This window comes from Sander lucioperca, chromosome 4 (assembly GCF_008315115.2).
Source record: "Sander lucioperca isolate FBNREF2018 chromosome 4, SLUC_FBN_1.2, whole genome shotgun sequence".
NCBI lineage: Eukaryota > Metazoa > Chordata > Actinopteri > Perciformes > Percidae > Sander > Sander lucioperca.
In genome coordinates this window covers 39677009-39693760 of record NC_050176.1, presented here as the reverse complement: position 1 = coordinate 39693760, position 16752 = coordinate 39677009, and the positions used below count along the sequence as shown (strand labels likewise).

The window sequence follows — 16752 nt, the reverse complement described above, 5'->3', positions numbered from 1 at the left end:
TAGGAGTGTGTGTATGGAGATGTCTTTCATCTCCTGGATGAAAATTATACTCTTTCCCATTCATTTCCTATGGCGGTCATTTTTGACCGTAAACAAAAAAAGTGTGACCAAATTGAATAAATCACTCAAAATTCAAAGAAAGTAGTCACAATGTATGTGTTCAAATGCCTTTTGTGAAGGATATAAGGTCTTGAGGCAATCTGATGAAAAATGGCATATTTATGGTACAGGGAATGTGTAAATCGGTCATTTTTGACCGGAACAGTGTTAGCAGGATAAATAAACTTTACTTAGTTACTTACTTACCATCTGTTTATGTGTAACATTACTGAATCGACACCTCTGTCTTAACGTACGTCTGTCTTACGTCTCCTTTTCAAGTTATAGCCAATTCTTCCTGCACATCCATAGAAGGTTTGAGATTTCGTAATTCCAGTTTAGGCAGTAAGTTCAACAGTGTATAAAACGTTTACTGGGACATTTAACCACTTTATTGACTCAAATAAGATTGAGTATTAAACCACCTTGATGGGAATTGATGGGAAAACAGTCCTGTCTTCCTGCAACACAACTCAATACTGACGCACAAGGCAAAGTCCACAAGTTTTATTGTCAACTCTGTCGCAACAAGGAGATTAATCAATGTGATTCAGTCTGCATATATATATCTGACAGAGACTCCTGTCATCACTCACCTGTCTGGTACCTGAAGAACACTTCACATTTACCTGACTGCTGCTTCTCTCTGTAAGTCGTCATGCTTCAACGTTGCTTTATTTTTGTGTTCATATCTTTCTCTTACTTTTCAATGCTTCTAGTTTTCAGACTGTGAGCATCCACCTCCCTCCAGACGTTCATTAGCTTTCATCATGAAGATTCTGCTGGTCCTCTCTGTTCTCCTCTGTGCTGCTCTGTCCATCAGGGCTGCAACAGGTCAGACATAATACTGCTTTTAATCTGGGATTATTGTCATTAGTTCTCATTGTTCTTGTTTTATCATTGTATATCTGTACTGTTTTTTTGGTTTCTGTTTTGTTTTTATGTAAAGGGCCGTGGAGTACATTTTAAAGCGCTATATAAAATACATGTGTTATTGTTACGCTCAAATACATACCATACCATACCATATACGTACCATTTCAATAACATATTTTAGACTATTGTGAAATGTAGATGATATATTGAAACATATTTATAAGGACAGACTGATGCCAGTCTGATGTAGGTTACTGTAAAACACTGATCTACATCAACTACCTTTGCCGTTCCCCCCCCCTCAGTTGTTGTAGCTGAGGCTGCTGCAGTACCACAGGAAAACCAACCTGCACCAGAATCAGGTACTGGCTTTTTGTTTTAAACTTTCCGAGTTGATCAGTCAGATTACAGACCAGCATGTAGCAATGTACTTTTCTCAAACATCTTCACTTAATTCAGATAATCTTGCTGTAGCATGAAGTATATTGGTCATTCAGTTGGTTGTTAGTTTATATAAATTAAAAAGTGGCACTATGGAGATAGGTGTGGCAATGTGAGACTAGTTTAAAAGTAACATTATTGGGGGCGTCCTCCAGCTCACCCTGTAGAGCGTGCGCCCCATGTAGGCTGAGTCCTGGGTTAGAATCCGACCTGGGGCCCTTCGCTGCGTGTCTTCCCCTCTCTATATCTCCCCCTTTCCTGTCTATCCACTGTCACTATCGAATAAAGGGAAAACCCCCAAAAATAATCTTTAAGAAGTAACATTATTGAACATCTTACAGCAAACATTACCTCTAATAACTGTGAGGTGTGCATTCAGGTGTCTCTTCAAGTTTGTAACATTCTTCCAGCTATTGTGTAGCTGCAGATCTTCTTCTGTTTTTTTTCTGACCAAGCCTCACTGTTGCCATCATGTACTCTTCCCATCACTGTCTCACGTTGGCGGAGCTCCTGCAGCTGTTCCAGGCTTCACTGTTGGCAAAGCCACTGGGAAGATGGTTCAGGCACGCAGAGAAATATATGTGCAGCCATCCAATAACATGAAGGAAATTTGGATTAAGTGACTGTTTAAACAAAAACAGCTGTTCTAATTTATTCGCCTCTTTTTTCATCAGCGATATCAAATGGATATTTAGTCAGTTGTTGTTTAAAGGTCCCATATCATGCTCATTTTCATGTTCATACTTGTATTTTGGAGTTCTAGAACATGTTTGTACATGCTTTAATGTAAAAAGTCTGAATATTCCTGTATTCACCCTTAAATGTCTGAAGCGCTCCATTTTAGCTCCTGTCATTTTAGGACCCACTCCTGAAAAAGCCCAGTCTGCTCTGATTGGTCAGTGTTTCCGGGTCTTCCACACCTGTGCTGTCGGTGTCTCTGCACCGTCATTGCGGCTGGGGAATGATTTTCACGGCACTGTAGCGACACTACCTATATAGTTGTGACTGACATCATGACCGTACGGAAGTCCTGACGGCTCGTTAAAGCACCTCGACCTGGTTTATATTTAAAAAAAGACATGGTATCTTACTTTTTAAAGTATGGGACCTTTAATGACAACCGTTTTAAAACACTATTTGGGACAAATTGATTAAATGGAGTCTTTAAAACTTATAAAACTGGGTTTTAGGGACAACAGGAAATATAATCCGTGAGATGTTGCTTAGTACGTACCTTTGTAACTGTAAAACACTGATCTACATCAACTACCTTTGCCGTTCCCCCCCCCTCAGTTGTTCCAGCTGAGGCTGCTGCAGTACCACAGGAAAACCAACCTGCACCAGAATCAGGTACTGGCTTTTTGTTTTAAACTTTCCGAGTTGATCAGTCAGATTACAGACCAGAACGTGTCACCATGTACTTTTCTCAAACATCTTCACTTCAGATACTGTTGCTGTAACATGAAGCATTGTGTATCATCACAGCGGGCGTTGCTCAGTTTCTTCTTGAATCATTAATGACATTTCCATTTGAGCTGAAGGAAAACTTTTAATTTGGCGAATCAGGGAAGGGAAGACCACAGTCTGACTGTACTTTCTAACCTAATTCATTCATTCCTTTAAATAATCAATATGTAGCAATAAACCAATCTGCTGCTCTTTATCACCTGGAAGCTCATACAGGTATCAATGCTGCCACATTTTGGGATTCTCTATAACGTGATATCAATATGATAAAAACTTATCCCTTCAATGTTTTACTTTCTATATTTCTATCCAGCTTTGTCTGAAATGACAAAACAATGTGAATTGAATCTTACACAAATCATACATAAATCAGTTTACCTTACAGACTAGGCTTTGCCCGCACAGAGAATTTGGCCCGCCCATGAGAAAGAGAGAGACATCATGGCTTGCAAACGAGCGAAGCATGGCAGTTGGTCAAGGCCACACCCCCACCCTCCACCTTGCCCCCCCTCTCTCCTCCTCAATAGCATTTAAAGCTACAGACCCAGAAATGGCACATCCTAAGGAAAGCTCATTATGGGACTGGCTCTAGTGGCTGTAATTCTGGACCAAGGCTGAATGTTGGGAAAGAGACTTCAGATACAGTATTAGGGGACCACTAAGGTCTATATAAAAGAGACTTCAGATACAGTATTAGGGGACCACTAAGGCCTATATAAAGAGACTTCAGATACAGTATTAGGGGACCACTAAGGTCTATTTAAAGAGACTTCAGATACAGTATTAGGGGACCACTAAGGTCTATATAAAGAGACTTCAGATACAGTATTAGGGGACCACTAAGGTCTATATAAAAGAGACTTCAGATACAGTATTAGGGGACCACTAAGGTCTATATAAAAGAGACTTCAGATACAGTATTAGGGGACCACTAAGGTCTATATAAAAGAGACTTCAGATACAGTATTAGGGGACCACTAAGGTCTATATAAACGAGACTTCAGATACAGTATTAGGGGACCACTAAGGTCTATATAAAAGAGACTTCAGATACAGTATTAGGGAACCACTAAGGTCTATATAAAAGAGACTTCAGATACAGTATTAGGGGACCACTATAAGGCCTATATAAAAGAGACTTCAGATACAGTATTAGAGGTCCACTAAGGTCTATATAAAAGAGACTTCAGATACAGTATTAGGAGACCACTAAGGTCTATATAAAAGACTTCAGATACAGTATTAGAGGTCCACTAAGGTCTATATAAAAGAGACTTCAGATACAGTATTAGGGGACCACTAAGGTCTATATAAAAGAGACTTCAGATACAGTATTAGGGGACCACTAAGGCCTATATAAAAGCATCCAAAAAGCAGCATGTCATAGGACCTTTAATGGCTTAGTTGTTTGGTCTGTAAAATGTCAGAATATGGTGAAAAATGTTTCCCAAAGCCCAAGTGTCCTCAAATGTCTTGTTTTGTCCACAACTCAGATATTCAGTTTCCTGACACAAAGGAGCAAAAAACCCAGAAAATATTCACATTTAAGAAGCTGGAATCAGAGAATTTTCTTTTTTTCTTTGCATAAACAATGACTCAAACCTCTAATACAGACCTGTTGTTGCTGGGTTTACAGAGATGGATGCTGCTACTGATGTTGCTGATGGCAGAGAACCTGTTCAACATCAAGGTAAGAAAATCACATGACATATCTTCACAGTAACATGAGGCGGCTGCTGCTGGAGCCAGAAAAAACTTCTCATTCATTTCTGTCCAGAGATACTGAAGAAAATCACATAATGAGTAAAAAAAGATGTGTTTAGTATTGATTGTAATTATTGTTTTTTCCTCATCGTTCCAGCCCGTTTTGATTTCTGCCTTGAAGGTTGGCATAGTTTCCGTGGTAACTGTTACTTGTTAGCCAACCAGGCTTATTCCTGGAGCAGTGCAGAGGTAATAACATAGTTTATTACAACAGTACAGTATAACATTGTTTTGAATTAAAAAACCAACTCCTCCTCTCCTCTTGTCCTGTCCTGCAGAACTATTGTGCCGGCTTTGGTGGCAGTCTGGCTTCAGTCCACAACGTCTTGGAGTATAATTTCCTCCAGCGTCTGGTCAAGACTGGGGGCCACACTTATGCCTGGATTGGAGGTTACTATTTCCAGGTTTGTTCACATATTTAAAAAGCCTTTATTTTAGAAGACCTCTGGCGTTTTCACACCGACAGCCTTTAGTTTGGTTGAATCAAACTAGAGTTTGTTTGCCCTGGTGGTGCGGTTCGTCTGGGCAGGTGAGAACACAGCAATCAAACTCTGGTGCGCATCAAAAGCGGACCAAACAAGCGTACCGAGACCTGCTTGAAGAGGTGGTCTCGGTACGCTTTCAATTCTACTCTGGAGCGGTTCGTTTGTGGTGAGAACGTGATCCGTACTCGAACCGCACCAACTATACGTACTCCTCCAGTCTGACCTAGTGTCTCCTGTAGTCAGGTGTGTTCAGCAGTCTGAGCTAGTGTCTCCTGTAGTCAGGTGTGTCCACCAGTCTGAGCTGATGTCTCCTGTAGTCAGGTGTGTTCAGCAGTCTGAGCTGATGTCTCCTGTAGTCAGGTGTGTTCAGTAGTCTGAGCTGATGTCTCCTGTAGTCAGGTGTGTTCAGCAGTCTGAGCTGATGTCTCCTGTAGTCAGGTGTGTTCAGCAGTCTGAGATAATGTCTCCTGTAGTCAGGTGTGTTCAGTAGTCTGAGATAATGTCTCCTGTAGTCAGGTGTGTTTAGCAATCTGCGATGCAGCAGAGCAGCAAACTGTAGCAGCTTGCAGTGTTTCTATCACAGAAATAGACTGCGGTCAAGCTTGCTGTCCGTCACTCGTATCTCTGTGGTCAAACCAGCTGCCGCTAAAATTGTCTTGGGAAAAGTCTCGGTGACCAGAGCAGATGTAGTAACATCTCTTGCGAAACAATGTCTGATAATTTTAATGAAATGAGCTGGTTTGACCACTAGTCCAGAACACAGGATCTTCTTCCTGTATTTACTTTCTTGCTCCCGCCCCCAGACATATCCGACCAATAAGAGGGCTGGATGTTCTTGCCTGATTTGTAATGACGCATTTTGGTACGCTTGGATTTTTCCAGGTGTGAAACCAAACCAAACCAAACCAACCGAGGGCAAATCGCTCCAAGTTTACAAACTCACCAACTGATTCAGACCAAAGCAAACAAACTATAGGTGTGAAAACGCCCTAAGTGACTGATGGGATGGGAGCAACAATATTTGAAAATGGTCCAGTTTAAGCAAGATTAACGTTAATGGGCACTTGCACACCTTCAATTTCCGTCCACTAAAAGTGACAGACTCAGATTATTATTCTTAGTGTTTGACAACATTATGGAAAGGATCCCTACAGAGATAGACCTTTTAGTTAAAGAGTAAGATCCTTTTTGTTTAACTTGAAACATCCCCGAAATCTCTATAGCCAATCCCACCAGACTCCATTTAAATAAACAGTAATTTTAACATTGTAGGAGACACTTCATTTAAAGTCTAAAGAAATAAAATAAAACTGTTAAAGACTGTCTTGGTTCATCTTTCCACTGTTCCAACAATCACCACTCTGTTTTAGCTGAAACAACACCTTAATTCACCCATTTACATGTGGAAATATGATGGCTCTATATACTCTAAAAGTATTGTTTATTTAAATAGAGTCTGGTGGGTTTGGTGATGGTGATTTTGAAGCTGTTTCTGGTTAAACAAAAAGGATCTTACTCTTTAACTAAAAGGTCTATCTCTGTAGGGATCCTTTCCATAATGTTGTCAGACACTGAGAATATTAATCTGAGTCTGTCAGCGGCAACAACAGAACTTTTAGTGGACGAAATTGACGGTGCACATTTGTCCTCTAGGGTTACATTGCAGCCCAGTTCATGGCTGCCAGTTACAGCGCTCTCACTCAGTACTGGACCGATTGCAAACCTTTTTGTTTACATTAGTCACTTAGACACCAATGCATGGGAAAATAGGATCCAGAAATTACCCTTTATTAACATTTAACCTAATCTTCAATCAAAGTAGATTAACATAGTTTGTGCATATTCTATTAAACTTAAATTCCATTTTTAGAAAGTTTTCAGTTCATCCATTAGGAATAGAGTTTTGGTTTGAAATTCATTTTGTAAAATATATATGATGGGTGTTTAAACTAAACGTGTACTGAAGGGGACTGTAACGTTGAATTCCTCCAGGGTTTCTGGAGATGGGAAGATGGCTCAGTGTTTGACTATACCAACCAGGGATCAATGAGTTCCACTTCCAGTTACCAGTGTCTGCTGGTCAACTCTCAAAGTAAGAATAGAAAACCCACACACGGTCAACTGTCGTGAAAAAAACACTTGATCATACTTTATACAAGTTGATTGATGTCATTGTGTTGACATAGCTGATGATGCTGATGTTTTTGCAGCGTCCAAGGGCTGGTCCAATACCGCTTGCACTTCTGGCTACCCAGTCGTCTGCCAGATAAGGCCAAACTGCTAGTCGTCACAGTGTGTGCAGTGCTCCTCCTGACTTCTACAGATGATACTTAAGCTGCTGTTTCTTCATTATAAGACTGCGTGTCACTGTCGTGATTTATACATGCTGGACCAAAAATATGCATACACTAATGTGATTTAGCTGACGCTTTTATCCAAAGCGACTTACTATTGATATATATGTCAGAGGCTGCACGCCTCTGGAGCAACTATGGGTTAGGTGTCTTGCTCAGGGACACATTGGTTGATGTATTGCAGTGGGAATTGAACCCACACCAAAGGAATGTGTCATATCCACTGCGCCATAACCACCCCATAATATATATTGCTTTATCCGCCTAAAGAGTGTAATAAACTGTCTAATAAAAAATAAATTTGTGAGCTGTTGTCCAAAAAGTTGTCTCGAATAGAATGCATGTGTTACATCCACCAAATGAGAGAAAACATACCTCAAAGCTAGACGGGTTGAACGACATGAATAACACATATGATGTTGGTCAATGTAAAAGATGAAGCGTGAAGAAAGTTTGTTTGTTGTAGTATCACTTAGTTTTGTGTGAAACCGCTCAGTGAACTACAGCTTATGTCATCTTGCACAATTTACGTCACCTAGCTTGCTGCTTGGCTTGGTCGCTAGCTAACTAGCTAAGCTATACTCCACAACACAACATTATCTTACCTGATGTGTTCTATCCAGCAATGCAAAAGAACGAACACTTGTTGCTCGTGATCATAGCTTCAGCTGGACATCACTTATGCGACTTTGAAGTGAGTAGTCTTTCTAATTACATATTTTCACAGTCTTGTACTTCTACAAAAGGAGTGATATAATGATTATATAGGGTATTTCACACTGTTCCTTAAGGTCTCCTAATAGAGTATGTAACATTGGTTGGGCTGAAAATTGCTCGAATGCTATTTTATTAGGCCCTTAACTACCCTGTGAATATGGCCCTATTTGTAACAAGAGCTTTTCTTCCAAATATGGTATGCTCATGAATATTTAGATGAGCTGCGCGCTGATTGGTTTGAGCGAACCACATACAAACACATTGGAGACGAGACAGCAGGTCTCATATTTCTGATACTGCAAAGTTTTACATTGTTTGTCTACTATTTCGTTATTAAATTCACTTCTGAGACTTTTTTATGCAAGAAATCAGCTATATAAGCTCAAATATGGGCCGTTTCACAAAAATTGATGGCTAATTGCAAATTTGGTAAGACGTGTCGGACTTTAGGAGCTCCACACAGTCTGACGAGAAAGCGGCAACCTCCATACCCAGTGAAAGTCACCGTTTCTCGGTTACTGGACTACCAGGGCTCGGGGCTCCGCGGAGGAGCTGGCAGCTGCCGGCATAACTAGAGTATATTTACAGTTTGAATTTTGTCACGCCACTTATATTACAGCTACCCCAAGGTCTTATAAAGCTAACAATTGTGTCCGATTTCAATTTAATGCATTTTTGTGAACATGAGGGGTTTCGTTAGCTGCTAGCTAGTCCCTTCAATCCTATGTGTACAGATTGCGGCTAGTTAGCTACACTTTTGGCATAACTATCGTATATTTACAGTTTGAATTTTGTCACGACATGTATATCACAGCTCCCTAAGGTCTTAACAAAGCTAACACTTTTGTCCGATTTCAATTTAAGGCATTTTTGTGAATTTGAGGGGTCTCCTTAGGAGGAGCTGCTAGCTAGGCTATGTGTCCCATTTAATCCTATGGGAAAAGATCGCCGCTACACTTTCGGCATAACTATCGTATATTTACAGTTTGAATTTCGTCACAACATGTATATCACAGCTCCCTAAGATTTTAACAAAGCTAACACTTTTGCGGGATTTCAATTTAAGGCATTTTTGTGAATTTGAGGGATCTCCTTAGGAGGAGCTGCTAGCTAGGCTATGTGTCCCATTTAATCCTATGGGAAAAGATCGTTGCTACACTTTCGGCATAACTATCGTATATTTACAGTTTTTCTCGTTTTTTACGTGGTGGCCAGCACGAAATACCCTACAGGGAAAGGATGCCTCACACTCCAGGAGACGGCCGGAAAGGACGCCCCATATGCTTGGAGGTGTCTGCAAGGCGACAATAACGGGATGGCGGAGGTTGGGTTTAGGAAAAACACTACAGGGAAAGGGCGCCTCACATGCCGGGAGTTGGCCAGTGGGGACGCGCGACAATAACGGGACAGTTGTGATTAGGAAGACTACGGGAAACAAAACGCCACACGCGGGACGCAATCCCCGCTCGCCCGGGTGAAAGTCTTTTATATTACACCTTACCATTTTCGTGCTATGACCACAAAATATGCTTCCCATTGAAATACATTACTTCACATTTCCGTGCTGGCCACCACATAAAAAATGAGAAAAATGTCCCCGTGAACACGTATCAATAGATTAAATAACGTGACATTTACACGAACTGCCGTGAGACCGGGCTGCATCTCTACGTGATGCCATCGCCGACCTCATGTCTGTCTCATTCACTCCTTGCCTGTGTTCTTCTCCACTAAGACATAGTGTCAAACAACCAATCTACAACCAATCTCACACCTGAATGAAATGAACTCACTGTTAAATATAGCAGCCTAAATTCAATTATTATCAGCCTAGTGATGGCATCATATAAGACAACTATTATGCAGTAAGGTTGTGCTGCTGTTGAAATTACATTCACATTTTGGATTTTAAATATATGTATTTTTTCATATTTATTTATTTTTCTTCTTGTCATTTATTGTGCATGCTACCTTATATTTACCAGTTGTTATTTGACCTTAATAAAATTGAGATATGTCATGCATGGGATTGGTACCATAGGGTAACCAAAATCTAAATGTAGCTATCAGAAACATTGGTTTACATTAAGTTAGCAAACACTAGCCAGTCTGTTAACATGGATATTTGCAAGCCTCCAAGTTTGGTAGCAAATGCATACATGATGCATGATTCCATGGTAAACCAGAGTTATAGCATTAGTTATGTTTTCCAGATTATTGTCATTTACTGTACATGCTACTTTATATTTATCAGTTTTCAGCTCAGCAACCTTGGTTTTGCATATTCTAAGCTAGCTGTAAACCCCCATTTGGCTGCTACATTCCCAGTGTTAGCAAACGCTAGCTAGTCTGTTAACATGAATATTTACAATTAGCCTCCAAGCACAGACGTCACACTTTAAATCCTACCTGTTGCCTTTCACCATCCACTTATTTAACTGCTGTCGCATCCCTTGACATGTCATCTCCTTTTCCCTCTTTCTTTTTCTATTTTTAGCCTCAACAGCTGTTTTGCTTTGCTCTTTTTCCATAGACTGCTTACTGCTCATACGCTCGTACCTGCTCACTCAGCGCTCACGGCGGCGCCCCCCCCACCCCCTCACCCTCTTCTATGTCAACATTCTATGATGGAATCTTATGAGACAGGGCGCCTACTCTAGCCTGTTAGTCCTCTAAAATCTTATATAATAACATTGAGGAAATGCAGAAATTATTTAGAAACAGCAGCTACATATTGAAAATACTTTTTTTTTTTGTTTACCATCGCTTTGGCGCACCCCATGGTGCTGCGCCATTGTGCGGCGCATATAGTGCATACCCACTTTTTTTGCGCCACTGAGACCCGCCCTATCTGCCTCTGAAGGCCAAACTGCAGAAAAACTATGTGAAGGAGGTGTTGGCAGGGATGAAAGAGATTACTGGGTGTGGGGGTAGAAGTAACAGACACCAGGCAGCCGTGAGAGAGCAAACGGGCTGAACTGTTACTTTAAAGGCCCTGACACACCAAGCCGACGGCCACAGCTGACGGCCACCTGTGGCATCGCCTCTCGTCACTTTTGTCTGGGCCAAAAATTAGCACTGGAACACACCGCACAGACCGCAGCCTACTGCCAAGTACCACATACGTTTTGCGCATGCGTGCAAGGAAATAACTCCCCCCAGTCCCTATTGTGCTTGTCAGGAAAAAGGATGAAAGTTGGAGGTTTTGTGTTGTAGGATTTTATTTAAAATGTGACTGATTTGACCAGTCTGGCCCTAAAAAGGCCAGACTTAATCTGACTCCAATTCTTTGGTCACTATTTTGTGTTCATGTACTGGTAGATCAGAGAAATAAAACTCAGGAATCAAATCAAGACCAAGATTCGTCCAGTTAAAGTTAATAACAAGTTTAGTGAAAGATATTGCAGAATACAAGTACATGTACATGGATCTGATACACAAAGGTAGAGTCTCTATCTCCTAACGGACCGAGAGAGTTTCCCCTAGCATCAGGTACTGCTAAGTTAAGATACTGTCTATTTATCCATTTCTGTCCCATCCCTGGTGGTGCTCTCATCAGATTGGATCCAGTCCAGATCTTCTGGCTCCAGCCGGCTCCTAACTAATTTGTAACACTGTATAAAAACATGACCTTGACTTCCAATTCTCAGCTCAGAAGAAGCCAGCCGCTATTGTTGGATTTTGAACACCTGTGTTTTAATCTCCAGCAAACTTTAAGGAGTTTTCATGAGAGCCAGGTCATTTCCATACAGTGTCACAAATCCCGCGCTTGCAAAGTGCTGACCATTGTTTGCCTCGTTCCCTCCCCCGATCAGAGAGGATCTTTCTCACACTCCCTTTATAATGTCTAATCACTGTAAAACTAGATGGCCTCTCATAATCCAGGGAAACAGAGGCACTGAGGTCAGCACCATGAACTCTAAAACCTTTTCTTAACACTTTCACAAAATATATTCTAGCAGTGTAGACTACAGGAAGTTGAATGCACTCACACAAAAGGATGCCTACCCTTCCCCGTATCGAGGAATCATTGACTGGGCTCAAAGCTGCTTATCTGGATGAGGTGGTGGTGTTTTCCCCTGATTTCAACAGTCATGTGCTCCACCTGGAGGAGGTGTTCCGGCGCCTCCACCAGCATGGACTGAAGTTCCAGCCCAAAAAGTGTCACCTGTTCCAGCGGGAGGTGACTTCGTAAAATCTTTTCTTGGCTTTGCTGGCTATTATCCATGTTTCATACCTGCCTTCTCCAAGATTGCAACACCATTGAATGCCCTGACACATGGTACTGCTGCACATGAGAAGAAGACCGCTCCAATTAACTTGTCTTCAGAGTGCCAGCAAGCCTTCAACCAGTTGAAAGAAGCCCTACTGAATGCACCTGTTCTGGCATATGCTGACTTCTCGCAACGACCAGAGCAATGACCAGAACTACAGCACCTTTAAGCTGGAACTGCTGGCCCTCATATGGGCAGTCACATAAAAGTTGAAAGACTATCTCTGTGGTGCAGAATTCACTATTTTTACAGAAAGCAACTAGGGCTGTCAGCGTTAACACGTTAATCGCGATGCGATTAAGGGCCGACGCAATGCGATTAATTTTTTTTAATCGCATTAATCGCATGCCTATTTATTAATTTATTTTACACTTCACTCGGCTTTGCGTCGTGCCTAACAGGCTACTATTTTGACCCTTTGCAGCACCGTTACTTATCATCAAGCTGCCACTTCCTCCTAACACATCCTGCTGCTGCAGGCTGCAGCATGATGTAGAAACACAGCAGCAATAACTCTGAATGGAGCTTTTTATTTTCCAAAACTCCCGGACGGCTCGTAGACAATTCGAAAGCCATATGCACATTGTGTAAAGCCGAATTAAAATATCACCGAAGCATGTCAAGCTTGAGCTACCACCTACGGAGCTAAGCATAGTACAGTTAACGTGATGCTACCCGCTAGCATGCTACCCACTCAGGAGAGTGCTACTTGCCGACCTGTTGATGAAACCAAATCCCAAAAAATTACTACAGCTCTTGCGAAACGGGTGGCATCTACCTGCAGACCTGTCAGCATCCTGGAGGACTCGGGTCTTAAAGACGTACTACGGTTGGCATGTTCTGACCTGTCTCGTTGCTGTCGAGGGGGACAGTAGTTTTCACGGCTACACAACCTGTATGACACGGAGAAAGCAGCCACACTGGAACTGCTGCAAGGTGCTGCAAACACTGTCTCATTAACCGGTGATCACTGGACGTCAGTGAGGAATCAACATTATTTAGGAGTTACTAAACACTATATTGACTCTAGTAAGGAGAGGGATTTTTAGTTTTTTAGTTAGGTACTTGGAGGAATTGTGCAATAATGACAGATTCACACATTTTTCTTTTGTTTACAGTAAATAAATAATTACAAATCTTAAAATCAAGTTCATAAAGTAACTTTCTTTGCATTCATTTGATTCCCAATCAAGATACACTGGTAAAAATGGCTTTCCATTCTTAATATGTACTTAAAAAGTGTTCTGAAATGCAAAATAATAGAATTTTAATCATGTGATAAAATATGCGATTAATTGCAATTAACTATAGAAATTCAGCGATTAATCGCGATTAAAAAAAATTAATCGTTTGACAGCCCTAAAAACAACTCTTTGGTGCACCTTGAAACAGCCCGGCTTAGAGCAGTGGAACAACGATGGGTGGCCCAACTGGTGAATTTCAAGTACACCATCAAATACCGCTCAGGTACACAAAACAGAAATGTTGATGCTTTGTCTAGATTGCCTGCATAAAAGAGGGGTACGCCATCAGTGCATGCTGACCTGGTCATGGTTGAAGGAGACAGAAAATGGGTGTCTGTGCGTCCACAGTCTCCTGGATCACTGACTACCTGACAGACAGACCACAGTTTGTCCTGGACAGTATTCTTTGTGATGTGGTGATGAGTGGTACAGGGGCTCCACAGGGGACTGGGCTGTCTCCTTTTCTGTTCACCTTATACACACAGACTTCCAGTACAACTCAGAGTCATGTCACTGTGACTCTGCACTTGTTGGGTGTATAAGGGATGAACAGGGGGGAGAGTACAAAGCACTGGCAGACAACTGAAATTGCCCACTCTGGGATCAATGAATGATATCTTATCTAATCTAATTTAATCTTTGTCTTCTCTTTCCCTATATATATGATGAGGATGTCCCAAAGATGGTGCAGTAAACTGTAAATGAAAAATGGGTTGGGGAACTTTCCAGAAGGAAGTCCCATGTATTTCTCTAGGTTATCTTGATAACTGTGTCCTTGACTGAGTCGGCCTCATTACACCTATCAAGTAATTGCCTTATATAGTCAGAGTTGTAGGAATAACATAATGTCCTTCCTTATTGTTGCATTCTTTGAGTTAGATATTCTTTTATTTCAATGTATTTTGATAAGTTAATGTTAAATGGATGGTTAGGTTGGAGAGGGAGTGAGCGAGGAGTTATGTATAATATGCTCTTGTATATTTCACGGCTTTACAAACCTTTAAGATGCTTGAAACAAGTGCATTGTAGTCTGCTGTATTAAATGGAAAATGCAAAGCATAATTCAATTACAGAACATTATATTATTTATTTCTTAAGTAAAGAAAGAAATAAGATATTGGTTTGTAATACTCAAGTAACTTTAATACTCTCCAACTCTACATGGGCAAAATCTGTATTTCCTTTTCAAATTATTTCACTGTTCACTCCAATTAACTAAGATACCAAGTAACATTACAAATGGGCAAACATGTGCTTTTTACTTAATTTAAATGGAGATTGCTGCTGTTTTGGAGAACCATGATCAAAATTGTCTTTATTTCTAAGAGGAAACTAAATCAAAAGGCATTTTTGCTGACACTAGATCATATAGACCAGGGGTCACCAACACGGTGCCCGCGGGCACCAGGTAGCCCCCAAGGACCACATGAGTAGCCCTCAGGCCTGTTCTAAAAATGAAAATTGAATATTGACATTATCTGTTTCCCACCTTGTTAAGTCATTGTTGATAATTATTGTGAGAAATCATTAACGTGATCAGTGTCTTCACATAGATGAGTATCATTAATCATTAATAATCATATATAACTAAAGGCAAACTGAGCAAATTTGTTATTTCAGAAGAGTGTATCAAACTGGTAGCCCTTCGTATGACTCAGTACCCATGAAGTAGCTCTCAGCTTCAAAAAGGTTGGTGACCCCTGGTATAGACACTATATCGTATTAAGTTGCTGTGAGCTGAAAATTCTTCCTTCTCACTCAGACTCCCCCTCTATGCTCACCCTGGGTCCACTTGTTCAAATGTGCTGCTAACGTATAATAACAGTAATAACATGACCCCGTGAATCAAATCCATACATCAACGTTAACAGTTAAAGTGTAACTCTCGCCAAAATGCAACCTAGGGTCTTTTTGTGAATGTACCCGAGTCAAACTTTCGTTTAAAAACATATTTAGGACGGAATCGCCACTTTTAAGATTTACCAAATTTTCTTTTTTCGGTCAAATGGCCTTTTGAATGGGTGTGCTAGGGGCACTTTTATGCTAACCTCAACATTTAGAGCTACGATGAGTTGTTCAAAACCTTTCTTTTTAGTAAATTCTGTGAACACAAACAATGTTGTCAATGCTTTCGTTAAGGTGTAGAGACCCTGGAGATACTTGGAGCAAAGTCTCATGTTGTGTTGAGCCTTCTTAGTGGTTTAAAAATAGTGATTTTGAGGCTAGAACATTTATTGTAAAAAGAACCTTATTAGAACATTAACATCTACAGCATGTGTGTGTGTGGGTGTGTGTGTTTCTGTGTGTGCGTGCATGCATGTGTGCGAACATTGGTGGTTCACATGCAGAAGTGGCAACATGACAACATGAAATGTGTGTGTGTGTGTGTGTGTGTGTGTGTGTGTGTGTGTGTGTGTGTGTGTGTGTGTGTGTGTGTGTGTGTGTGTGTTCTTGTTTAACTATATTCGTGGGGTCCAAAAACCAGGAATACAGTATACTTGTGGGGTCTGGACAGCTTTGTGGGGATAAAATGGTGGACCCCACAAGGTTAAAGGTCTGTTTGAGGGTTAAGACTTGGTTTTAGGATTAGGGTTAGAATTAGGTTATGGTTAGGGTGAGGGTAAGGGTTAAGGTTAGGCATTTAGTTGTGATGGTTAAGGTTAGGGTAAGGGGCTAGGGAATGCATTATGTCAATGATGGGTCCCCAAAAAGATAGTGCCACGCACTATCTGTGTGTGTGTGTGTGTGTGTGTGTGTGTGTGTGTGTGTGTGTGTGTGTGTGTGTGTGTGTGTGTTTCTGTGTGTGCATGCATGTGTGTGCGAACATTGGTGGTTCCCATGATTTACACTAAACTGCTTTGGGAAAGGTGTGTTCCATGTGAGGGAAGGACATGTGAGGAGGAGTAGTAGGAGTATGTAAAAGAGATGGGTTCCAATAATTTACATGAGATTGATTTGTTTGGCAGGTGTGGTTCACATTGGGGGAGAAGTACATTAGTTTAAGAAAACACTGGGCAACCATAATTTACTC

The 16752-nt window shown here is 41.0% G+C and overlaps 1 protein-coding gene across 3 annotated transcripts in view; it reads left to right on the top strand.

Annotated features, from left to right (window-relative positions):
• The first annotated feature begins 618 nt into the window (after window positions 1–618).
• LOC116060577 (natural killer cells antigen CD94-like) overlaps window positions 619–16752 on the top strand; it is a 41029-nt gene continuing 24895 nt past the window's right edge. For 2 of the 3 annotated variants that reach the window (XM_031314220.1, XM_031314219.1), the window contains exons 1-4: window positions 619–747; window positions 819–933; window positions 1281–1337; window positions 2710–2766. In XM_031314220.1, coding sequence (XP_031170080.1) covers window positions 870–933; window positions 1281–1337; window positions 2710–2766 — 178 coding nt within the window. In that variant the 5' untranslated portion in view covers window positions 619–747; window positions 819–869. The remainder of the gene's footprint in view (window positions 748–818; window positions 934–1280; window positions 1338–2709; window positions 2767–16752) is intronic. The other variant, XM_031314221.1, reaches the window with a different exon arrangement.